Source organism: Neltuma alba, unplaced genomic scaffold (genome assembly GCF_004799145.2).
Source record: "Neltuma alba isolate B1F8T4 unplaced genomic scaffold, ASM479914v2 tig00010452_pilon, whole genome shotgun sequence".
NCBI lineage: Eukaryota > Viridiplantae > Streptophyta > Magnoliopsida > Fabales > Fabaceae > Neltuma > Neltuma alba.
The window spans coordinates 168,027-196,020 of NW_021635344.1; the positions used below are offsets into that span (position 1 = coordinate 168,027).

Sequence of the window (27,994 nt, forward strand, 5' to 3'; positions counted from 1 at the left end):
CGTACATTTTTTAATTCAATGTTGGGGATAGGAAGAGGAGAAAGAAAAAGAGAGAAAATATGAGTAGAGGATCCAAATCCTTTTTTAATAGTATCTTGAAATATAAATATAAATAATAAATATAATTTATATTTTTTATAAATTTAAAATAAAAAAATAAAAAAAATCAGATTATAATGTAAAAATATATCAATAACCTTTTCAAAATTTATATAACTAATTAAAATAAAAATAAAATTTAAAATAAGGAAATCAGTAATACATATGATTAAATTTACATTTGTATATTATTTTTTATTTTTAAGATATGAATTATATGTTAAAATATTTATTAATATATACATAAATACCACAAGTATAGTATATGTAAATATATTTAATAAATACCACAAGTATAATAGATATAAATATATTAAGTGTATCAAAAAATATACAAATATATTAACTTAATAATATTATATTAATTATATTACATGTTTTACTTTTTTAAAAAAATTATAAATATGATAGTCATATATAAATTAACATTATATTTTATATTTTATATTTTAATATATATATATTGATGTGCATATAAATATATATCCACGCACGTTAATATTTATATACCAATATTGTATGCATTTATATTACATATATCAATTCTAAATTGATAGCTTTAGGTCCCCATAACACTTATAGTAAACCTTTAAATAAAATTTGATCACAATACAACCTTAACAAGTAACATGTTGCTTTTAACAGTTAACATATTTTAATTCTAAATCAACAAGTTTTTATCTTTAAAACATAGTTGTAATAAGTTTTTGAATAAAAAATGGTCATGATACAACTTTAAAAATTAACAAGCTGAATTACGTAATTAATATACTTTAATTTTAAATTAACAACTTGAAATGATAGAAAATTATCATTTCTCTAAGTTTGTAATAAAAAAGATATTAGAATCATTTCATAAAATTTTAAAATCTCTCTTTAGGTCATGTGACCTAATTAGAGATTTAATAAATTCAATAACCCAAATAAGAATTTGGGTTATTTAAGTGTTTTTTGGAGGGATTTTCCCATATTCTTACCTAACTTTTCTGAAAAATATATATATATATATATATATATATTTTACCTAACGTCCTCACATGCATACGACGAGAAACATTTAACACTGTGTTGATTTCTCGTGCAAATTGTTAGGCATCTAATCAATGTATGTGGTCCTTGTGGTTTTATGATCATAATGTGGACTAGAAATTTATATTGGAATCCTTTGAGCAGAATTCTAAGAGCCACAGTACCTACGGGCTACGTTAATTTTTCATGTTTTTCAAGTTCTTTAATCATATAGTTATATGTTCTATTTTTAAAATGTTAATAACATTATTTAATTATAAATCCACATGAAAAAATATAAAACACATAATCATATATGATTAAAGAATTTGACATAACGAATATAGGTAACTTTATCTTAAAATCCCACGCATTCTGCTCGCTAGCTTACCCCACAGTATACAAAGGAAGAATTACGACCCATGTGCTAATATTTTATTGCGGTGGTCCCTGAAAATGATAATTATATTCGAGACTCAGAGAAAGTCAGTCAGCCATTATAACCTTAATATTTTTGTCTGTTATACTCCATTTTCGGACAAATTTTCGTCCGGTCTTTTTCCTCATCTATATATTTTAGCAAAAGAAAATTGATGAGAGATGAGAGCAAAGATGAAGGGAAAATATAACCTCAGGTTGTTTTGTTTTATCAAGGCTATAATGGCCAGAAAATTTTCTTTTTGTCCGTAGATATAATATAAATATGATATATTATATTCCCTTGGTCCTAAATATAAAATCCCTTTTCTAGTGTAATTTACACTAGAAAAATGGTCTTATATTTAGAACCGGAGGAATATTTTTTTTACTAGGGATAATATAACTCTTATATTGGATAGGTCCTACTATAATTTTCCGAAAATAAAATATATAATAATGTTATCAAAAAAATATTTAGACGTTAATAATTATTCTTATCGGCAAACAATATATACGACGTTATACATTAAATTAAATGGCATGCAAAATTTTCTCTAATTTTTAACATAAAATCTAAAATTTTGGAACGAAATCCTTATCATTTAAATATTTTAATGGAAATTTTGTCGTTATATTATATTATCGTCAACATTTTTTTCAAAAATGTATTGACTTTTCATTTGACATATGTTTTCCTCTTTCTTTGTCATAAATCACACACACACACACACACACACACACACAGAGATTACTAAGACTATTTATATAAAGTATGCCTAAAATGTAAGCAGATCAAGATCAAACTTGTTATTTATTTTATTGGTTGGGCAGATAATGAGAAGACACATGTACGCATTGAGAATATATATATATATATATATATATATATATATATATATATATCTGTGTGTGTTTTCACCTTATTAAAAATGCTAGTTCAGGTTGTAAATAGTCAGAAAGTTAAAAAAGAAATTTATTTTGATCCTAAATATAATATTTTACTTAACTTTGTTTCTCATCTTAATTGCACATATTAAGGGAGCTCCAAATCAAGGAGCAGCTCATCCAATGCATATGATAAAATAGAGTATTTTATGAAAATCAAGATACATTTGCTACAAATACATAACTTAAATAATTTTTTAATATCAATAAATTAATTATTTAGTTCTTATATTATTCATCAGGAGTAATATATGATTAGGCTTCATTCTATTAACTTAAATCTAATTTAAGTATTGAGGACAAACATATTTATCATTTTTTTCAACAACTGAGGAAATAAGAAACAGTTCAAAACAAATTAAAAAAAATGCAAACAAGAGACCAAAAGGGAAAAGACAGAAAAATACCTTTAAATATACAAAATTTGAGATAAGTGCTAGTGAAAAGTAAAAGTCCATATGAAAACAGGGGGGTACTGATTTGGCATTTCCAAATATTGGCTAAAGACAAGCTTAGCCTTGATAAATTGACAAAATGAAAGACAATGCATGATGCAAGTTAATGTAGTACATTTATATAAAGATATTGTCAATTCATATGAAATAGTTGTTAACACACCTAACAAGGAAGCAACATTTGATTTGTCTAAGTTTCCCAATTGGTTTGCCTTATAATGAATTTCGCTGAATATATATAAAATTGTTATCTCCTTTCTATGTATTCACTGCAAATAAGGTGGAAAATTCATAATAGGATACACTAATTGCCATCACATAAATAGATTAACAACTTTGTTAGGTGTGTTGACGGCTCTGCCAAATAGATTAACGACACTTTTATAAGTATTGACAATATGTAATTAGGAAAATTCATTACAATTTTGTTATTGATAACTCTTCCAAAGAGATTAGTAATACTTTTATATCCATTGACAACAAGTAATTAGGAAAATTCATTATAAGGCAAACCAATTGACAAACTTAAACTAATCATGTGCTCCCAACTAATTAAGACTATTGACAACTCTTTCAAATAGATTGACAACAATGTTATATATATTGATAGCAAAATTTATTATAAGGCAAATCAATTGGAAAACTTAGGCAAATCACAAGTTGCCTCCTTGTCCAATGTGTTGACAACTCTTTCATATCGAGTGACAATACCATTATATAAATGGACTACACTAACCTGCTTTATGCATTGTCTTTCTTTTTATCAATTTATCAAGGGCAAACTTATCTTTTCTCAACATTTAGAAATACTAAATTAATACCTCTGTTTTGATATAGACTTTTGATTTTCACTAACATTAACATAAAATTTTGTATATGTAAAAGTATTTTCTTGTTTTTTTTCCCAAAAAACAAAAAGAGCTAAGTGCAAGAGTCTCTCGGCAAGCAAACATATTTATCATCATTTAAAAAACCTTGAATTCGCTATAAATGCTACCAGCATTAATTTGAATTGTAAAATGATCAAAATGTCCTTACAAGTATTATTACATATTTTACAAAGAAAAATACATAGATCATTTACTTAAATTTATTATGTTAAGTTCTTTCATCACAAGTGATCGTGTGTTATAATTTTTTTCAAGCGGATTTATAATTAATAATACTATTTTGAAAATAAGATAAATGGACATACGTGATTAATGAACTTGACATAATGAATATAAAATATAAACTTGTTGTAAGTATTGTCCTTTTACCCAAAAGAAAAAAACTTGCTTACTTTACAGATTGTGTTCGCTGATTTTAAACAAGGTTATAGTGTAAATTTACTTTGAAAGTTTTCACCTAAGACCAATATTGTTCCAAAAGTTTTGTTAGGTTGAATAATGCTGCGTCCTAAAAGTTTCAAAAAGTAGCAATATCGTCCCACTCCCATTAAAAAAAAAAAAAACTAACGATGACCATTAAAATATTAATATTAACCATTAACAGTTCTAATAGTAAGAGGCAACATTGTGCCATTATTAACACTTCTTGGTGACTTTGAACCCACAAAAAAATAAGGAAAAACATTGATCAGAAGTAAGGGTGAGTATTTAGATTTTCGGTTTGGTTTTTGGTCATAATCTTATTAAACGAATAACCAAATAGACTGAATTTTTAGCACCTAACTGAAACCAATTAACCAAACTAACTGAACCTGAATTAACCAAAATATTTCGATTCGGTTAACTGATTAATCGAAATATATAAATATAAAAAGTGATTTTAAATTAAAAATAATAATACAACACAATTATAACCATTAATTAATAAATATCTCATCATTCAATGTGATTTATTATAATAATATTTATTATAACCATATTTATTGAATATAAATATATTTAAAGAGTTCACGTATACCCACATATATATTTATTATAATAATATTTATTAAATATAAATATATAATATATTTATTTCAGTTTTTTGGTTATACCTGAATTTTTTTTCTACTAACCGAACTGAAGACCAAAACTAAATTGTTAAAAAATAAAAACCGAATATGTAATCAAAAACTGAAATAACCGAACAGAAAAACTGAAATTAAATTCTTTGGTTTTTTACTACGGTTTGGTTTTACCCCCCTAATCAGAAGTGAGCAACTTTCAGACTAAACTCACATTTTAATCGTTCAAAAGATCAGGTTTTGGGCAAAATTGAAACACATCGTTCTGAAAAAAAAGAAAAGAAAAAGCGCTTGCATAATTTACAAGAACACTTGCGTTCGTAACTGTTTTTTTTTTGCTTCCTCAGTTTTAGTGCTCAAGTTTCTAAATGGATGGAACATCTATATATATATGTGTGTGTGTGTGCGTGTGTGTGCGTGCGCGCGCGCTTACCATGCCCAAGGCTAACTATTTAAAGCGCAAATTTATCAGTAGACCTCAAGATCTAAACGTGAAAAAATGAAATGCATGTAAATATATGACATCTATAAATGAGAGTTATCAGTAAACTAAAAGGATCATAAAGATGGGTGTTTAGATTAGTTTTTTGAAAATAGTTTTATGTTATACAAAGTAAGTATATAAGAGGAATTTTGTCTAAATTTACGTAAAAGTACATTTTTAAGTGATTTTGAGTTTTCCAAACTCTAAAAGGCTCGTTGGAGCCAACGAAAACTTTAAGAGCTCGTTTGTGACACGTTATGTCACCAAAACGTATTGGCGGTGGGGCTTAAGCGTTTGGGTGAAAAGCCAAGATAAGCTTTAAGCAGAAATTTGATGATTATGGCTTTTGAAACATGAAAAGAGAAGAAGTAGAAGAAAAAAAAAGAGTTGGCTCTCTTTTTTAAGAAATGTATCATAAATCGCATCGTACCATCTTGCTTATATCCAAATTTATACTCTTTCTGGTTCAAAATATAAGTATCAAATTTTTGAAGAGGCTTGCTTTTTTTTATAAGCTACAAATTGGATTTATCTTATCATTTAATGCACTTTTTTCATTTTACCCCTAATTGTCTTTTTTCATTTATTCTCTCTCATCCCTTTTTTTACTTACTCTCTCTCCTACTTAGTCCCAATTGAAAAAGATGGTGTTTTAGAAAAATAAGTTATACTTTTTACATCTTTAACTAATTTTAACTAACTTTTTGAATCACCCAATTTAGTTATTTGATGCTTATATTTTGAACTAGATGAAGTACTATGTAAATTTATTATTATTTTTCATATTCCTATTATAGTTCTCATATTATGTACATGCTAAAATTCAAGCTTTTTTAAGTTCATTTTACAACTAAACTTGATTTTTCAATAATAATCCAAACAATTCTACTTTTATAAACTTACTTACTTACAAAGGTCCATCTAAACATCAATTACATTACTCAATCTAACTTTTACCTAATCTTAAGTTTTCAAAAGCTCAATTGAAAATAAGCCACTCTATCGCCAATTCAAACAAGCCTAGGAAGATTTTAATTTTGGATTATTGAAAAACTGCATGCCTAATATGACAAAACACTGTATCTTTTCAAATGGTTTGTTATTAACTATTTCATGTTATAAAACACAAAAGATAAATTTTTTTAGTATTATTTCAAAACCGAACCCAGCAGTCCTTAAAGCCTTACTCCTTCCCTCTAGTTCTTTTCTTAAAATTTTTTTTCTTTTTTATAATACCCATTGATAACTTGAGTATTAAACATTTGTTTGTAGATGCCCATATTTAATACTGAGTGGTGAGGAAATATAAATTAATATAATGTTGAAATTCAGCGTAATTAATGAGGAGAATATTAAAAATCACTTGAATTTTATAACAAATTTAATACTTTTATTTGTGTTTATTTGTACCTGTGAATTAGTTAGTTGATTTTCATAATAAGGTCTATAGAGAGTACTACTTTCGGCCCCCTTTTTAGTTTTTTTTTTCTTTTTTTGGGTGGCTAAAAGCCTAAGACACATATCCTACTAGTCTTTTGTTAGTTTGGTAGACCCATTGTTGTTGACATCACACTACGTACGCCTTTATAAAGAATGCAGATTTTGCCATTGAAATTTATCTCCGACAAGCCAATCCAAGAAGAAGAAAAGAAAATGGAGGAAGCTGCACAAGAGAATGGACATTCGATGATCAGTCCTACCATCTCTCAGTTCAACGGAGCGGATAACGCCGACATGGATAAAGTCATTGATCACTATGTCGACCGTATGTCTCACACAAGAGATCATTTCTTAGGTAATTTGTTATTTCGCTTTAATTTAAATATTCTTAATTTGGTTTAATCTTTATATGATCAAGTGATTTAAAATTCGCGTCAACATCCCATAAAACAATAATTAAGCTTTGTCCATATATGTTTCGTGGCCGGTCTCACGCCCGATTAAAACCCTATCAAATCTCTCTAATGAACATCTGTCTAAGTCAAAATTATTCAAAGAAGAAGAAATATCAACCATTACTAGTTTGAGTTTCTAATTGTAGTTTTAATTGTCTGTACGCAGGTTATCCAACCAATCTAGACTTCAACTACGATGCACTGGGGAAGTTACTACGTTTCCACTTGAACAACGCTGGTGATCCATTTATAGGCAGCGGTTATTCACTTAACTCAAACCCATTTGAGCTGTGCGTACTTCATTGGTTTGCCGAACTGTGGAAAATAGAGAAGAATGAGTACTGGGGATATATGACGACTGGTGGAACTGAAGGAAATTTTCACGGGATCTTAGTTGGGTAACGTACTAGATTTTTGAGAAGTAAAGCGACGATTCTAAGGCGAAAAAAGAATAAAATATCCTGAAAATTACTAAATAACAAATCATTGTGGGTAGATTTTAAAACTATAAATCAAACCTCCTGTACTATTTTGAAATTTTTAAATCTCGCGAACTGAAGCATATGCTGTTCACCTTTCTTTTTCTCTTTTGGAAATATTGCGACCTCAGCACCCTTAGCGGGGTTCTAGCTGCCAGAGCTCTGGCACCATGTGACCAAAACTTTGGTGACTGATTGTCGGAGTTTCGATGACTACTCTTTTTTATGTCTTGAATACTATTTTGAAGCTATTGACTAAATTTGTTTTTAAAACTCCAATGATTACTCTTATTTAACTATTGACTATTCTAGTATTTCAGTTGAATACTTTCATTTTTAAAAATCTGGTAAGTACTTTTGCTAAGTTATTGACTACTCTTGCTTTACTATGGACTACTTTTGTTTCAAAAATTCAAAACATGCATCAAGTGTTATTGGATATCTAGTAAATATTTTTGTTTAGTTATTTACTACTCTTGTATAGTTAATAGCTATACAAAAATAATCATTAGAACTTTGAAAACAAAAGTAGTTAATAGTAAAATTAGAGTAGTCAATATATAACTATACAAAAGTAGTCGCTGAGAGTAAAGACAATATTGTCATTTCACAATGTTTTAAAATTCTAAAATAGTATAGAGGGTCTGATTTGGGTTTTTGTAATTCATCCACCTAATTTGTCCTCTATCATTTTTTAGGGTATTTTATTATCTTTTTTTTTCCAACTCTAATCTTAAGCTTGTTAAAAATTTATTTTGCCCCAATTCTATAAAGTCAAGTGATAAAGTATTGAGATAAATAAGACACCCAAGTGTAGTGAGTTTTTTCCCCCTTTCTATATGTAAAGATCGATTTGTTTATTTACCAATAAAACAGGAGAGAACTACATACCGAAGGAATTATTTACACATCATGTGACTCGCATTATTCAGTGATGAAAGTAGCAAGACTTCTTAGAGTCAAGTGTGTGGTAGTTGGAACTCTAATCTCAGGTGAGATTGACTATAACCAACTAAAGAAGTCACTTCTTGCAAACAAGGACAAGCCAGCCATAATCAACCTAAACATAGGTCTTTTGTCCTACTCTCTCTATATGTGCGCACGCGCGCATGAAAAACAATATATAATGGGTATTATCTTGCGGCAGGGACTACCTTGAAGGGCGCCATTGATGACCTGGATCTTGTACTCCAATCACTTGAGGACTGTGGTTTCACTCAAGATCGGTTCTACATTCATTGTGATGCCGCACTATTCGGAATGATGGTACCTTTCGATGGTCGAGTGAGTATATATATGTAATATGTGAAATGAAATACAAATATATATCCAACTAACATGATAACACAATTTAAAGTGCATGAGATAGAACAATATTATTTTGATTGCAGCTTTAGGTTGTACTGGAGATTAACATGACTGTGTTCAACATATACAACCACGAACCCGCACACACGGACTGGGGGTATTTTTTTGTTACAGTTAGCTGCCTCTTAATTTAGAGGCCCTTCTCAAATTTTTTGAGTTTCTTTTTGTCATTAGATTCTGCATAAAAATAAATAACATTTTGATGGCTTATGAGCAAAAAAATTGTTCATTTTTTAAATGATTTTTGAAAGATTTAATGCTCCAAGTAAAGTTTTAAAACATCACATTTTGAATGTACAGGCAGCAGATATTTCTTTCAAGAAACCCATTGGAAGCATAACTACTTCTGGGCACAAGTTCCTGGGCTGTCCAATGCCTTGTGGCATTTTTATAACTCGTTTAAGACACATTGATTTTCTCTCAAGCGAAAAAGTAGAATACATTGCCTCAAAAGACAACACCATATCTGGAAGTCGAGGAGGCCATGCTGCCATCTTCATTTGGTATGCTCTCAACAAGAAAGGGTTCAAGGGCCTTCAACAAGAAGTTCAAGAATGCATCAAGAAAGCGATTTACCTTCGAGACTCCTTGAGGTACCACGGCATTGGAGCATTGCTAAACAAGTTCAGCAACACTGTGGTGTTTGAGAGGCCTCAAGATGATGCGTTTGCTCGCAAGTGGAGCTTGGCTAGCAAAGGGAATATATCACATGTGGTAGTGATGCAGCATGTGTCGCAGGAAATGTTGGATTCGTTTGTGAGTGAGTTTGTGAAGAATCGTTGTGCTTGGTACCAAGGTAATAATAAGCAAATGAAGCCTCCTTGCGTTTCTGAGGATATTGGTGCTGAGAATTGTGCTTGTGCTTTTCATAAGACGACGATTTCTTGGTAATACAAAATCAACATTGAAAGCTAGTCCTATTTTTTTTAATTTCAAATGATTGTGTGTAATGTTATTTGTATAACCCCTAAGGTCCTCTAATTTGTTAGATCTTTGAATTATTTGAATAAAGAGCATATTTTATTGCTCTATCTCTCTCTTAATTCCCTTCCCCTTGCTCTCTCTTCATTTTCGTTTGTTTTCCTCCCATTTTTTCTTCTTGTTTATTTTGTGTTTTGTTATCTCTCCTTTCTTTCGTCGTTTTTGCAGGTGGCAAGTAGTAAAAAGATATCGTTTCCTAAGAGACTATTGCCAAACAAGTTGAAAACCACAATTAGTGTTCTTGATTATGTTAAGTGATAAGCAAATATTTTATAATTAAATATATTACATTTTAGAATATATTTTGTTAAATTTATGAATATCTTATGCCTATTTAATTAACCTTGATATATTTTCCTCTTTTTAGTTAATTATAAGATTAAAAAGGAATCTTTTTATAAAATCTATTCAAATCCTTTTTATTTTGCAGGAGAAATTATGAAGTATATAAAGAGAAGAAGGTGCCGTGGCCACTGAAGGAGGAGGAAGCAAATTAAATAAAAAAAAAGTAATATATCTACATTATATCATATGGGATAAGAGGAGGATAATCATAAGTGGGATTTGGATTATATAGTCAGAGGGCAGAAGCACAACTCAAGCACAATTTGATTAAAAGAGGCCGTGAAAGATAGAGGGAGAAGAAGATGAAGAGGCATGTCATTAAAAGAGAGAAGAAAGACACATTAGCAGTAGTATTTGGACTTATGATGTTGTAAATTATGAGTTGACTATTTATTAATTGTATCAACTCCTGTTAGTGTGGGGGTAGATTCTTCTAATAGAGACAATCATATTCGATACACTATTGAGTACTAAATGTTAGAATATTTCTCAGTAATGATCCAATTGGCCACTTTGTAAGGAGTTAACTTTTTTCATTAGATCCAACTCCCATTGATAACTATTGTTGGTATCTAAAGCATTTTTATGTAGTGCTGGACGTTATGAGCCCAATTTATCAATGGGGCAAGTATCTCTAAAGAAGAGGCCCAGTATGAAGAAATAATAAAGGCGATATGGGCCAGCATATTGAAGAGTTAGGGGCCCACATTGTAGAAACAAAAGCAAAGTTGGAGTATCTTTTTTAGGATTTTAGTGATAATTTAGATTAGGTTTACATTTATAAGATTATTTCCCATTTAGTATTGTTTCTTATTGATATTATGAGTATGTTTTTTTCTTTTTTGAGTTTCTTCCCTTTCTCCCCTCCTGAATTTGTCTAGTTGCTTGTTGCTTCCTCTTTCCCCCCCTCTATTTTCTCTCTCGTCCTGCCGTTCCTTTTTTTCTTCTTCTTCCGTTACTCATAGAAGAGGCTCTTGTGCTAACTTTTCCTACTAATTTCCAGAATAATGCTTGCGAGTGGTGGAACTGAAGAAAATTTCCACAGGATCTTATTAGGGTAATGTACTGGATTTTCGAGTAATATAGTGAGGGGAAAATTACTATGAGATCCCAAAAAAATTAATTATCAAAAAGTCCTAGTGACAAGTGAGCTGTTGTCATTTAGTATATTGAAACTTGTCATTATATGCTGCTATGTTATGATTGGGAGTTTTTAGTAATTATGTTCTTTTCTCGGGACTTCATATCAATTCTACCAAATTATAATCCTCAGGTTGTTATAAATATATTTAGCCCCAGTTCTATAAATTCAAATGATAAAAATATTTTTGCAAAACAGGAGGGAACGACATTCTGATGGAATTATTTACACATCAAGGGACTCGCATTTTCGGTGTTGAAAGCAGCAAGACTTGGAGCCAAATGTGCAGTACTTGGAACTCTAATCTCAGGTGGGATTGATTAACGAACTAAAGAAGTCACTCCTTGCAAATAAGGGCAAACCAGCCATAATCAACCTAAACATAGGTCCTTTTCCTACTCTCTCTCTCTCATTCTTTCTCTCTATATATAATGGGTGTTGTCTTGTTGTGGGGACTACCGTAAAGGGAGCCATTGATGACCTTAGTCTTGTACTACAGTCAATTGAGGATTGTGGTTTCACACAATATCGATTCCACATTCATTGTGATGCCGCACTGTTTGGAATGATGGTACCTTTTGATGTTAGAGTGAGTATAAGTACACACGAAATGAAATACAAATTTCCAACTAACATTATAACACAAAATTTAAAGTAATTAACACGCTTCTCATAGCTCTTATGATAAGTAACTTAGTATATATTACCTCTGTTCTTAATATGAGAGTTTATTTGACTTTTATTTTGGTCCTAAATATAATATCTTAATTCACTTTGTGTCTCATATTTATCCATTTTTTTTAAGATAGTCCTTATAGTGATGATATTTCTAATTAATACAATTGATTAGTAAAGATATTTTAAAAAAGATAATACCTATTTATTACAAATAACTAATTTAATGAGATTTCTTAATATACTCAAATTAGTCAACTAGCATTCAGGATCAGGAATGGTAGTACATCACATATTGAACGTACAGGCACCAAATATTTCTTTGAAGAAACCCACTGGAAGCGTTACTATTTTGGGCCTCGAGTTTCTGGGCTGTCCAATGCCTTGCGGCATTCTTATAACTTGTTTAAAACACGTTGATTTTCTCTCAAGGGAACAAGTGGGGATACATCGCTTCAGAAGACAACACGATCTCAGGAAGTCGAGGAGGCCATGGCGCCATCTTAATTTGGTATGCTCTCAAGAAGAAAGATTTCAATGGCCTTCAACAAAAAGTTCAGGAATGCATCAAGAAAGTGATCTACCTTCAAAATTCCTTGAGAGACCATGGCATTGGACCGTTGCTAAACAAGTTCAGCAACGCTGTCGTGCTCGAGAGGCCTCAAGATGATGTGTTTGCTCACAAGTGGAGCTTGGCTATCAAAGGGAACATATGACATTTGGTCGTGATGCAACTTGTGTCACTGGAAATGTGGGACTCATTTGTGAGTGAGTTTCTGAAGAATCGGTTAGTTTGGTACCAAGATAATAATAAGCAAGGGAGCCTCCTTGCATTTCTGAGGATATTGGTGCTGAGACTTGTGCCTGTGCTTCTCACAAGATGTTGCTTTGTTCATATATAATACAAAAGCAACATTTTTTTATTTTTTTTTTGGAATCAAAAGGCAAGAAAAACTTGAAAAGGAATTGGAAAAGGAGATCGCCTATATCGACGCCCGTCATTCTATCTAGCTCCAGCTGAGCTCGGCATCCTGGGGGGGCCTCCCTCATCATTCGTATGTCTTCCACATTGTCATGCGCTTGCTTTGCTAAGTAGTCCGCACAACGTCGTGCATGCCGTGGAACTCTTCTGATCTCAATATCCCATTCAGCATAAATAAGGTCCCTAATCTTTTCTATTTCAGCATACAGAATACAAAAGCAACATTGAAAGCCAGATTTTTTACGTCCGTTAATGAGGCGACTGATGTAATAGGTCTACTTTTACATCAGATCTTTTCCATCATGATCTTTTTAAAGATTATTTTAAATCTAATTATTTGCAAATAATTGTATGTAGGGTTATATAAATGGCCCTAAAGTGTTAGATCTTTGGATTATTTGAATAACGAGTATACTGAGTTCTCTATATCTCCATTTTGCCTGTCTTGCTCCCATCTTTTCTTTATTGTTCTCCTCTCCTCTTTCCTCTCCTCCCCTTTCATTTTTTTTTTCACACCACAATTTAAAAAGTCAACTAGTGGTAGCGCTTAGAGCTTTAGGCACTACCCTAGGTGGTTTTAAAATATGAAACACACAAAATAATGAACAGTTGTACTACGCCTACGCCCCCTTTTTTAATAAGATTTGCAGCTATTTTTTTCAGTTCAGTATATTTTTGCGGCTATTTTTCTTAGAAGTGATACCATACGTAGACTACAAATGCCTCTTTTTGTTTTTATATAGTATTGGATGCGATGAGCCCATTTTATCAATAGGCCGAAGATGTCTAAGAAAGAAGCCCAATATCAAGAAACAAAAAAGCTAATATGGGCCAGAATATTGCAGAGTTAAGGGGCCCCCAGTCTAGAGACCACAGTGAGGTGGGAGAGGGTTTGGTATCTAGGGTTGTCAGCCACTTCTGACTTGGCAATTGAATATAATATATACTAACAACGAATAAAGGTCCAATTAGTCCAATGTTGGTTCATAATTCACAACGTCTGCGTTTGAATCCCTCTGATAATATAATATAAGAACCTCGTATGTACATACACTCATAAGTATTTTTGGAGTCTAGAAGCATATCCTTATAAGCCTCACGTCCCAACTCATCTAAACATTTTTTTAATAATTTTATGAAATCTACCCTTTATGTTGAAAGATTTATTATTAATTTTATTATTATTTTTATTAACATTTTTAGTTATAATTTAGATTAGGTTTATATTTATAAGATTACTTCCTATTTAGCAGTGTTTCTTATCTTTATAATTTCTTTTCTTTGAAGCTTAACTTAGATTTAGGTTGTTTAGTGCTTATGTTGTAAGTTTTTTTTTTATTATGAATTGAATAATATTGATATTTGAATATGTTTTCTCTTTTTTGATTTTCTTCCCTTTCTTCCTTTTAGTTCCTCCCTCCTCTATTTTCTCTCTCTTTCCTTCCCTCATCCTAAATCACGTTGGCAGGCGCCTTGATCGTAAAGAAAGTTATTGCCTTTCTTTGTTTAGTTCACTGTATTTCCATTTCCAATAGCTCACAGAGGGAGAATTAGATATTTTAATCATCTTTTTCTCTTCCGTTACTCATAGAAGAGGCTTGTTTTCCTATTAATTTTTGGAATAATACTAGGGCTACGACAGAATGACCAGGGATATATTGATGTATTCTTATGTTAGTGTGCTATTACAAAATGATGTTAGACTCAGCAAAAAAAAAAGAAAAAGAAAAAAGATGTTTTTATCGGAGTAATTAAAAAAATAATTTGGGAGATTTTATCAATTAAATTGAGCTTAATTATATTGTAATTAATTTGAATTAGAAATTGATTCCATTAAAGTAAATCTTAAAGGGAAAAAATGTCTTATTTTTATAATTTACTCTAATTAATTGATATTTAGAATACATGATATTACATTATCTTGAATTTTATTGTTGGTAAATTAAAATGAAAAGCTAAAAAAAAAGAAATGAAAGACAGTTGAGGAGCCAAAAGGTTGCTATAGATTTCACGAATTACAAAAGATGCCCAAATCAATGCACACCATTTTGGCGATCAGGGCACAAGCACAATCGTCGAATCCATCTCCATCTTCACGACCCAAAAACCCATCTTCCCCCACCTCCTCCCTTTGTCACCGTCTCATCCTTCATTTCATTGGAGCCGAACACTAACCACTCCAATCAGTCCCTTCGCCTCAACTTCCATGGTAGTCCGTAGTGTAATATGATCAAAATATTCAATATGATCGTTGAAGCAATGGTTGACGCCATGAGAGGTTGAGTTCGTTACCCTTCCAGGTTGAGCCTTGACTTGAGTTTCAGAACCAAAATAGGGTAGTTTAGTTCAGTTTAATTCATTTCCTATTTTGCGCTTTATGATTTCCTATGTTAGGAATGTTAATTTGTATATTGAGACTGAATGCACGTTGTAATCTTCTGTTAAAATGAACATTGTGATTTGAATTGAGTTGTATATTTTGAGCGTTGATTATATGGGAGTATGATCCCATTTTCAGTTCATTGTTGCGACTATGTTTGGCATGTTGTTGGATATTATGATTGCAATGTCTTTTTCAGAGTGTCTCTGTGAGCATGCTGCATTAGGAAAGCAAGTTTTATTTACTCAATCTAATTTGCACATCAAGTAATTTTCAAAGGTATCTCAATGAGCGATTATTATCTAGCATTTAGGTTAATCACTTGTTAAGCATACTTAAACATTGTTTGAGGTTTTTCCAATTAGACTTGGTGACGAATTAAATCCCATATCATTACTAAGCAAGGATAGCCACTAATCCATTTTCATCAGTATCCATATCTTCATTTTACACCAATTTTCATTAACACTTCCATTGTATAAACAAAATACCAAACATATTTGCTTCGTTTGCATTTTACTTTATTTGCGATAGTAGATAGTTTTGAAAACCAAACCTTTTTACCCTTGTCAATTCATGTCTTTTTTGTCAGTGTAGCAGATTCATCCAAGAGGGAGGTGAATTGGATGAATAAAATTTTCATTTTAAAAACTTAAATAACAAAATCAAGAAAGATAAATAAGTTTAGAAAGATTTCACCAAAGGAGAGTAGAAGAAGAATACGTGGGATTTTATACTGGTTCAGTCTCAACTACTTGACCTATGTCCAGTTCTCAAAGCACCTCTAGGTTCTTCACTATGCACCAAGATTCAATGGGCTCTTGATATCATAGTACAGTATTGAGAGCTCTCTCAATCACTCTCCTCTATTTTAATTCACAAATACCTCTGGTCCTTCTACCAACACTGCTTGGCAACATCTTCATTAAATAGTTGACCTAACAGGGTACATGCCTGAACGGGTTACTTTTGGTTTCTCAGTTGCCACGGGAGATAATTTTGCAACACACAGGGTCGACAAATGGAGTTTCTACTCCGATGAGCTCTTGAATGTTGCTCCCAGTCCAAACCCAAGCCCAAGACTAAGTCCGAACCCAAGAAGAAATGCCACAGCACTTGCAACAGGATTAGGGGTTGGAGGGACGTTGGTTTTAGTTTGTGGAGTGCTGTTGTTTGTACTGTGGAAGACTAAAAAGAATATGGAAGATGATGAGTCTAGTGAGAACATGAGTGATGATTTTGAAAGAGGAACTGGGCCTAAAAAGTACTGATATGTTGAACTAGCGAGTGCTACAAATTATTTCAAAGATGAGCAAAAGCTTGGACACGGGGGATTTGGGGGTGTCTACAGAGGTTTTCTCAAAGATTCAAACTCTGACGTGACCATAAAGAAAATATCAAAGGATTCTAAACAAGGGAAGAAGGAGTTTGCTTCAGAAGTAAGAATTATCAGCCAACCAAGACATCGAAACCTGGTTCACCTAATCGGTTGGTGTCATGAAAGAAAAGAATTATTGCTAGTTTATGAGTACATGCCACATGGAAGTTTAGATTCTCATCTCTTCAAGGACCAAAGCTTGTTGACGTGGCCAATTTGATTTAAACTAGCTCAAGGCTTGGCCTCTGCATTATTGTACCTGCATGAAGAATGGGAACAATGTGTTGTTCATAGAGACATAAAATCAAGCAACATCATGCTAGATTCTAACTTCAATGCAAAACTTGGAGATTTTGGATTAGCTCGGCTTCTAGACCACACAAAAGGAGCACAAACAACAGCTTTGGCAGGAACTATGGGCTACATGGCACCTGAATGTGTCACCACTGGAAGGGCTAGCAAAGAATTTGATGTCTATGCTTTTAGAGTTGTTGCTGTAGAGATACTTTCGGGAAGAAAACCCATCAACCCCAAGGCTCCAGAAGGTGAAATGAACATAGTGAAATCAGTATGGGATCTCTAAGGAAGCGGTATAATCCTGGAAGCAGTTGATCCAAGGCTACAAGGAGATTTTGACCATGATCAAGTCGAATGCCTCATGATTGTTGGCTTATGGTGTGCTCATCCTGATCAAAATCGCAGGTCTTCAATAAGGCAACCAATTCATGTGTTAAACTTCGAAGCTACAATCCCTAGTCTTCCTTCAAGTTATCTTGTACCAACTTACGATGAATTTCCGGTGCCCTTATCATTTTCAATTCTATCCAACCCCAATGCTTCAGAGGTAAGTCAAAACCAGAACATTAGCTTTAGTTCCAACACAAATTCTTCTGGTTTCACCTCAACTTCTGATGAGAATGTTTCACCATGTGTATCACTTTTGCACTCGCGCAAAAATTAATTACAGTTGTTCTTTGTTTGTATTTACTGCACAATATTCCTAATATATTATCCTCATTTCTTTCATGTCTAAGTTACTGCAATCTGGAATAGAAAACCATATGTGTACAATTATATATGATCCTGTTGGAGCTTTACCTTGAGATTCTATGCTGTTGGTTTTTGGGTTATATTGTTGCCTTTTCTCATTTAGTAAGAAACCGAAATTATGTTATGGTAGTTCTCTTTTGTGCTCGTTCCACTTAATTGGAGGCTACTTAAGCAAAGTCATTGTTAAAAGGGATATGATGTCATAGATTTTTCTTATAAATTGAAGAAAATTGTCACTACCTCTTATCCTTGGTATAAGAGCTAAATAATTAATTTGTCAATGTTAAAAAATTATTTTAATTAATTATTTGGAACAAATGGGTGTTGTTTTTAATAAAATACTCTTATTAATTATTTGTATTTACTAACCTTTAACAGAAACCCATTAACATGTGTAATCATTATAAGGATTACTTCTTGTGGTCCTTTTTATAAGAACCTGAAGTCTGAATTGTCTTGGTCCTCTTTATAAGATCTTACTTGTGGTTGTCTAAACATTTTACCATTTTTGTCCTTAATTAATTTTATATATTGCATTAAATAAAATGTGTACTACATTCTTTTTCATACTTTTTCTCTCTTACTTGGCCCTTATAAATAAGGGCATGCTTGGAAAAGAAAGTTTATTTTTTTCATATTTATTACTTTTAACTAATTTTCACTATATTTTTAAAATGTGTGGTTTAGTTATCAGGATCTTATAAAAAAGATGGGAGGGAGTACTTTGGAATAACATTATAAATTTGAGAGACAAAATGAACTGAGATCTTATATTTATAACCAAAATAAAGCCTTGTCTAACTCTTACTCCTTTGGACCTATTTATACAGCAGAAAGATAAGATTTTTCTTGGTTCCATTCATAAGTCATTTCATTAAATCTTTAGGATGAATATACTATTTTGTACTTTATTTATTATAGTATAGATAGTCATTTTTTTAAAAGTGTATGAATTAAATAGAAATAAAGTTAAAAAGTTGTTATATTTTAATTAGAAGTTAATGTAGTTCAAGATTTTTTTTAATGTAAAATATGCTAAAAATACCTTATAAATAAAATTAGATAAGTACTACCTCCAGTTATAATTATAAGACTTTGTTTGTAAACTATAAACAAAATCTTATAGTAAAAGACGAAGACAAGTAAGGCCCCACACAACACCATATGGATCACTGAAAACGCGGTTTGCATTATGAAGCCCTTCCTCAAACACGTGATTCGCGATTGGTAGATCCAAAAAACCATATAAGCTGACTATTGAAGGAAATTTAAAAAAAAAAAAAAGACTGTATATGCTGACCAATAAATTTGAAGTCAATTTAACCAATTCTTAATTACGAAATTTACATGATTATGTGGGTGTTTAGCTAGAAACCAAACCACCGTTTTAAAATAATTTTATGATATACAATGTAAATCTGTGAGAGAAATTTTATCTCGATTATATAAAAGTGCTTTTAAAAAGTATTTTCGGGGGAAATCAAACACTCCTTATGTTAAGATCACATCTACAATTAAAATTATTTACATTAGTCTCTCAAATCTCTCATTTCCTAGAATTACCCTATGCGGTCATCATCTTCAATTCTATCAGGCACCAATGCTTTGGATTCAATTCAAGACAAAAACATAAGCTTTACTTACTGTGATAACCGTTCTTTTAGAAACCCATTTAGATTAAATGAAACAATTTATTCAAAAAATTAATCATAATAGAAAAGAAGAAACCTTAAAATTACAAAATTACTATCATGGTTAAAAGAGATAAACTTATGTCATGAGAAATATCAATAATTAACTTGGGCCTTGGACTTCCAATATCTAGAAATACCATTCAATCATTAGCCCAAACCAACCCATATTTTTAAACATACAAACTGACAAATCATTATAAGCTATGGAGCCCATTAGTCGAAAGTCAACATTTTCAAAATAGCATAACACGTAAGGTTTTAAAGACCTTTGGCCTTCTAACAACCTCCCATATCAGATAGTAGTGATTAAAAATATTAATTTACAACATTAGAGTAGATAAGCCTTATGTAACAATATATAATAAATCAACACATAAAATAAAACAAGGGAACTATACAAGCTATAATAGTACACTATGCCTCTGAAGCTTTTCCTGATGGCTCACCACTTGAACTATCACCTGAAGATAGTAAAAACCACGGGGTGAGACAAAAGTCTTAGTAACTAATTTTCCAACTCATCATACATACTAACACGTGCTCGTGAGGTATCAAGTGGGACTGTTATTAATTCTCGAGAAATATAGATATATCCATAAAAATATAATTTCAATCATCCAAACTCTCACTATGGGGGCTAATACACAAGCCACATTAGTCTATCCCTCACCATGGGGATCAATCAAACATATAAGCCTATCTCTCACTCTGGGGAATGAAGGAAGCCAACCAATGTGTACCAATGATGGCCTTACCACATGGTAGAATAAGGCTCATTCCAAAATCCCAATAACAACCAATCATTCACAATATAATAAAAAATGTCTCAATTTTTTCTCAGTATAGTTCATAAGACATAAATAATATATCTTTCCAAACTTCTCAATCACAATTCAAAAAATCCCACAAGATAATTCTCATAGCTCGAAAAGTAAAACATATTTATAGGAGTTCCAAATAACACATCATTATTCTAAAATAGCAAAATACTTACAAACAACATATTAGCACATATAACAAGTGGAAAGTAGTTACCTCTTGCCAAAGCAATAGTAAGGATTACCATAAGGTCAATCTTTTGCTCAAGCAATAATTAATCTACACAATTAATATTGCCACATATTAATATTAATATTAATTAATTAATTAAGCTTATATATTAGTTAAATTTTTAATTTAATTTAATTTTTATTTTAAATTCCTGCAACTCTCATAACCCAAAATTTAGTATTTTAGAACTGAATTATAATTTTCTAACAAGTCAAATTATTTATTTACATCCTCCCAAATTATTTACTTTAATAAAAAGAATTTTTCAAAATTTCCAAATATAGAATTATTATGTTCTAAATTCTAAAAATCTCATTTAAAGTTTAAACCTCAAAACCAAACTATCAAAAATTCAATAGTACCTCAAATATTTATAAATAAATAATATAGTTAAAATTTTAATGTTATAACTATCATGTAAATATATATTTTCCCATAAATAATAAACTTTTTAGCTAAAATAATTATTTTAAAACCTCCAGTCACCAATACATAAAACTAAATTGGTTAAAATCTCAGTAATATGTCAAATAATCCAAATAAATTATTTAACTTAAATTTAATCAGTAAAAATATAATATATATCATATATAATAGATTTTTCAAATGAACAAATTAATTTAAATATTAAAAACTAATGAATAGGAAAATCTAAACCAATTAAAATTAACTACTCATTTATCTCTAAATTTTTATAGTCATCTATTATCAAAACTCAATACTTACATAATTTATATGTCATTAGAAAGCTTAAAATATATAGAAAATATTTATAAAGAAATTTTGATGAAAAGAAGTAATTTTATGTACCTAAATTATCTTCAAAACTTGTCTTCTCCTTCACTGGTATGCTTCTCTCTCTCTTGCACACTAAATTGTGGGGAAAACTGTTAAAATAACTGTTAAAATAACTCTCCCACAAATAAATTCTCCCAACCCCCAACTCCCAACTCCCACAGAATTTGTTGACTCTTTCCCTTTTTTTAATAAAATATTATTATTTTATTATAATAATAAAATATTATTATTATTATTATTTTCACTAGCATTTTTTTTCCATAAATCTTATAATAAAATTTAGAATATTACACTTCCAACACAAACTCTTCTATTATCTCCTAGAAGCTCGTTAAGGATACTCCAGGTTTTATAGTGACACTTGCAAATCACCTACTAATAAAATCCTTAAATTGGTAGCTAGATTCAAACTCATGGTCTGACTCCCTACCAAGTAAATCAACTCTTGTTGGCTAAATAGGTGTAGATTTTAGAATATAGTTGATTGAATTTATAAATATTTTATACTTACTTAGTTATTTTGTCTAGTTTTCTAAATTTAATTATCAGTAAGAAAAGCAATTTTGCTTTAAAATCTATTAATATAATTTTCTATTTTACAATAAAGAAGAGAAAAATTAAAAAATAAATAAATAAAAAGAAAAAAGAGCAAATTTGGTGCGGATATCCCACCATGGAGCGCTGGTGGAAAAAATCACAAAATTAAATGGCGTGGGTCCCACGAGAACAAAAGGAAGCACTTAGCAAGTGGTGTGCGGGGGCGGAAGTCTCAGTAGAGAAAGGGACGTGGGTGAATGCTGTGAATGCTCTCAAAATCATGAGGGCCATCCAATCACTATTTTGAGTATTCTCTCTTAAAAATGGATATATATTGTTGTTTTAATGTAATGTTAGCTTTGAATTTTAAGAAACTCTTTATTTTTAATAGGTTAGTTTTTTTCCAAAATGTCTTATCTTTAGTATTTGATACTCTATGTATAACCTAATTTAAGAGTTGATATTAGTCTTATATGTAAAATCTATTTCATATGTTTATCAATTTTTTCTTAAATTAGCTATATTGATATTCCCTCAATAATAATTAAGTAGGAAAGAGAGGAAAGAAATTGGTAATTAAAGAATATGATTAGGATATTTTAGAAAGAATATATCATATTAACTAATTTAATTAATATTTTTAATCTACTCAAATTAATTAACTAGGTATTACATTAATGATTGGAGGACTTCTCAGGCCTAATCTCACTAGGAGAGATATCAATAGAGGGTTGCATTTAGATGATAAAAGTTAGGGAACTTAAAATACAGCTTTGGACGCAAGAAGATTGATTGTCAACCAGAAGGACCATTGATGGCTAGCTGCCGCGGGGGCCATATGAAGGAAAGGGGAGCCCACTTGACGCACATGCCAGATTGATCGCCATTGGCTTAGGGATTGGTCGCTATTCAAAATTGATGCCTTCTCTAATGGGACAAAATTTAAGAAAGCCATGACTAAGATAAAAACGCGTGGTGAAAAACACACACCTAACCGTTGTGGGGGAAGAAAAAGCACTAGCAAGTTTATTGATTATTCCTTCATCTCCATGAACATTTCACCCTGAAAAGACTTTAGCTGAATAGGTTTCGGGTGAAGATGTTAATGCTAGTATCAGTTTTCTTCCTCTTGATCCCCCATGTGTTTTCCTTAAACTTTAGCTTCACCAGTTTCCCGAACGATGAGAAAATATTTTTTGAAAAATCAGCTCGCCTGGTAGGATCATCCATCGACTTGGTAGGTCAGTACAATGACAGTGTCGGTCGAGCAACATATTACCAACCAATGCACTTGTGGGACAAAGCCACCGGGAAACTCGCAGATTTCTCCACCAACTTCATCTTTGTGATTGATTCAAATGGCGGCTCCAACAAGTCTGGGGATGGGATGGCCTTCTTCTTAGCCCCGAGGGATTCAAAGCTCCCTAATATTCAAAAAGTGGGAGGAGGTGGGATGGGTCTGATTATTGGTGGTCAGGAAACGATGCTTAATTCAACAGATCATCCATTTGTTGCTGTGGAGTTTGATATCTTTCCCAATGTCGAAACTTACGATGACTGGGATCCTCCGTATGCACATGTGGGTGTCGATATCAATTCTATGAATTCTACTAGTACTGCGCCATGGGATCCTAATATCACAGGAGGCAGACAAAATGAGGCTTTCATCAGCTACGATGCAAGTAAACATAATTTAAGCATCTCCTTCACATATAGTTCTGGTCCTTCTACCAACACTGTGTGGCAACATCTTCATCAAATAGTTGACCTACGAAAGTACCTGCCTGAATCGGTTACTTTCGGTTTCTCAGCTGCCACCGGAGAATTCCATGCAGCACACAGGATCAATACATGGAGTTTCTACTCAGAGGACCTCCCAACTGTCGCTCCTAGTCCAAGTCCAGTACCAAGTCTGAACCTGAACCTGAGCCCGAGCATGAGCCGAACGAGTAGAAATTACACAGCACTTGCAACAGGATTAGGGGTTGGAGGATTACTGTTAGTTGTTGGGGTGGTATGGTTTGTGTTGTGGAAGAACAAAAAGAAAATGGAAGATGATGAGTCTAATGAGAACACAAGTGAAGATGATTTTGCAGGGGGAACAGGTCCCAAAAAGTATTCATATGCTGAACTAGCAAGTGCTGCAAATTATTTTAAAGATGAGGACAAGCTTGGACAGGGAGGATTTGGAGGTGTCTACAGAGGTTTTCTCAAAGATTCAAACTCCTCTGTTGCCATAAAGAGAATGTCAGAGCGTTCTACACAAGGGAAGAGGCAGTTTGCTTCGGAAGTAAGAATTATTAGTCAACTAAGACATCGAAATTTGGTGCAACTAATCGGTTGGTGTAATGAAAGGAGAGAACTATTGCTAGTTTATGAGTACATGCCAAATGGAAGTTTAGATTCTCATCTTTTCAAGGACGAAAGGTTGCTGAGATGGTCAATTAGATTTAAAATTGCTCAAGGCTTGGCCTCTGCATTATTGTACTTGCACGAAGAATGGGAACAGTGCGTGGTCCATAGAGACATAAAATCAAGCAACATCATGCTAGACTCAAACTTCAATGCAAAACTAGGAGATTTTGGATTGGCACGGCTTGTAGACCACACAAAAGGAGGACAAACTACAGCTGTAGCAGGAACCATGGGCTATATGGCTCCTGAGTATGTCATCACTGGAAGGGCTCTGATGTCTATAGTTTTGGAATTGTTGCTCTAGAGATAGTTTGCGGGAGAAAACCCATCAACCCAAAGGCTCCAGATGATGAAATAAACATAGTGAAATGGGTATGGGATCTCTATGGAAGCGCTAGGATTCTCGAAGCAGTTGATCAAAGGCTACAAGGAGATTTTGACCATGATCAAGTCGAATGCCTCATGATTGCTGGGCTCTGGTGTGCTCATCCGGATCAAAATCGCAGGCCTTCAATAAGGCAAGTCATTCATGTGTTGAACTTTGAAGCTGCGTTTCCTAGTCTTTCTTCAAGTTATCCAGTACCAACGTATAATGAACTTCCGATGTTGTCATCATTTTCAATTCCATCCACCACCAATGTTTCAGAGGTAAGTCAAAACCAGAATATTAGCTCTAGTTCCAACACAAACTCTTCTGGTTTCGCTACAACTTTCTGATGATAATGTTTCACCTAGTGTATCACTTTTTTACTCTCGCAAAAGTTAATTATGGTTATTGTATGTTCTCGTAACATGTAGGCTTCTGTAATCTTAAAAAAATAAAACAAGTATAGAAAACTTATGTGTTGTTGGATTTTCACCTTGAGATTATATATGTACTGTTGCTTTTTGTGTAATGATGTTTCCTTTTCTCACTTGGCAAGAAACCAAAATTATGTTATTGTTCACTTCTGCTCATCCCACTTTGAAGCTGCTTAACCGAAGTCATTGCAAATGGTATATGATGTCATGGTATTTTTAATAAATTAAAGAAAATAAACACTTCCACTAATTTTTACTACAAACATCTAATAAAAACTTTACATTAATTAATGAAATTAGTTATTTCTTGCAAAATGTTAAAATTACTCTCAGTAAAAGTCATTAGTTATAGTTAATTAGTTACAAAGTTTTATAATTAGTTAGGGATAGTGGGTGTCAAATATTAATGCTTCAAACAAAAAAGGGTATATTCTAAAACATTATATTACGGTGGATTTTATAATAATGAACTGTGGAATAATAAAAGAAGAGGACAAGTGACGCCCACCGAGCTGTATGATGCATATGGATCACTAAAAACGTTGCTGACCAGGTTCATATATAGTTACAAAATTTAATCAAAGTCACGTCAATTCCCTTCCAATACGAAGCCCTTCCTCAAACACCTTATCTGCATTTACTGGACATTATCATAGAAGACTCGGTTGTCCTAATCGGAGGAGACTTGATCACCATTGGAGGAAATTAAAAAAAAAGAAATAAATAAATTATGCTGACCAAGAAAAGCTAAGTCAATGTAATCAATTCTAAATTACGAAATTTAATTTACAATATTATTTTCAAGTCACATCTAAATCACGACCACTGGATTTCACCAGCCAATAAATTCCTATAGCAATCCTATTGTCACCCATATTCAAGAAATGACAGCCACACACCAAGGAAGGAGCCCTTACATCTCTAATAAGTAAAGAACAATCTATGAAAAGCACAACACAGCATGGTTGTACAAAATAACAAAGCATTGTTAAAAAAAAAATGAATTTTTCTGAAAAATGCCCATGATATTTTTTGTGAGTGAATAAAAATGTTTTTAACAAAAATTTATTTATTCATCTATGCTTACCTAGTTGCCTGAAAAGTTGCACAAAATTACTCAAGGTATTTCTACTGTTCATCCCGAGCTCTGGCTCAGACTTGGGGCAGAAGAAGTAAAATTAATGCCACAGCACTTGTGGTGTTAATTTTGCTACTGTAAATATGGGCGGCAGTACCTACAAAATAAATAGTTAATCCGAGTCACGTCCTAAGGACGCTGTCCTTAGGAGTTATTCCGCAACCACCGGTAGATAAGGATGCGGCAATCCCCAGAATTAAACGGATCCTTCCTATAAAATAGGGTGAGCAGAACAGCAGAAGATAGTAGTAAACTCAGCAAGTAAGAGAGCACACAAGAGGGGAAAGAGAGGAGCTCGAAAACTCTAGAGCTGTGTGTCCTTGCACCTCTAGCTAATGCTCCTTAGGCTCCAAGATATGAACGTTTGGAACCCATAATGGCATAGAGCATTCAATGGTCGGTTTTCTCAATGAATTCAAATCAAATATTTGAATATATTATCCAAACGGTGGCAGCAAAACGGATTTCATAATGTATTGATATCTTTTGTGATTTGACCGTTCGGTGTTTTGGAGCCTTGGAGATATTAAGATTATAAAACCGTCCACTATTTCAAAATCATTTAATATTTGATCGGTTAATGTATTAAGGATATCTGAACGGACCTTACAAGATTTCAAAATGCTTCAACACATGGCTTGAAATTCAATTGGCACTTTAAGAGTTTTTATTACATAATATAAACCCACAGTTTTTTTTTCATTAAAAATGATAATAAATATTATTTTGATATTCTTTTTCATTTCAAAATAATGTTTGAATTTTAACAGAATCCTCACTAAGAATGTGCTCATTCAAACTCCCATGTTACCAATTAATGTGATGCTTTTTCTTTGACACACATACACAAATATCACAACAGTAAATTGGGAGACGCTACACAAGTTCATTATTGAGTATGAAAGATAAAATATAAATATAAAGAGCTCGAGATTTTTAGTTGGATTTTCATCACCTATATTTGATTCGAAATTATCGATGGAAACAATTTCGATATGCAGTCCAGTTGTTTTGATATTGAACAGGTCCCTAATATTTTGCACCAAGGTATAATTACAATGTATATGATTAGAAAGTTTATTATAGAAAAATCCACACATATTTATTACAAATAACTAATTAATTTATTTAACTAATCCTTTTAGTATCCACAAATTAATTATCAAGTATTATAGGAATACTGAAAAGAACTTTTGAATGAAAATTGATGCTCTTAATGAATGGTCCTTTTGCGTGGGCTTTTATTCTTTTAATTTGTATGATATAGGTAAAAGATGGTTGGGGGAAAAAAAAGATAGAGGTAAAAGATGAGACAGGGGAACACCTCTTAAAATGTGGCCTCTAATTTCCTTCCTTATTGTTGTTTGCCTATATAGTGCAAAGCCTTTTTAATAAAGATGAAGGGAGAAATTTACTCATTGTAATATCAAAAAGAAACACTAGACACCATAATAAAATATTAAGTGCAAAAATAAATATAGATATTTTAAAATAAGGCGAAAATATCATCTCCATTCATTCT

General features: G+C 31.9%; 1 protein-coding gene and 2 pseudogenes across 1 annotated transcript; all 3 read left to right on the forward strand.

The window, feature by feature from the left end:
• The first annotated feature begins 7,106 nt into the window (after window positions 1–7,106).
• Window positions 7,107–13,071, forward strand: LOC114756685 (serine decarboxylase-like). The gene is made up of 6 exons (XM_028945626.1): window positions 7,107–7,160; window positions 7,427–7,658; window positions 8,616–8,809; window positions 8,887–9,023; window positions 9,408–9,991; window positions 12,994–13,071. The coding sequence occupies exons 1-6, from the start codon at window positions 7,133–7,135 to the stop codon at window positions 13,019–13,021; spliced, it is 1,203 nt and encodes a 400-aa protein (XP_028801459.1). The 5' UTR covers window positions 7,107–7,132; the 3' UTR covers window positions 13,022–13,071.
• A 244-nt stretch (window positions 13,072–13,315) lies between these two features.
• Window positions 13,316–17,992, forward strand: LOC114756686 (L-type lectin-domain containing receptor kinase IX.1-like; annotated as a pseudogene).
• Window positions 17,993–23,217: 5,225 nt separating this feature from the next.
• LOC114756669 (L-type lectin-domain containing receptor kinase IX.1-like) lies at window positions 23,218–25,250 on the forward strand (annotated as a pseudogene).
• The last annotated feature ends 2,744 nt before the right edge of the window (window positions 25,251–27,994 follow it).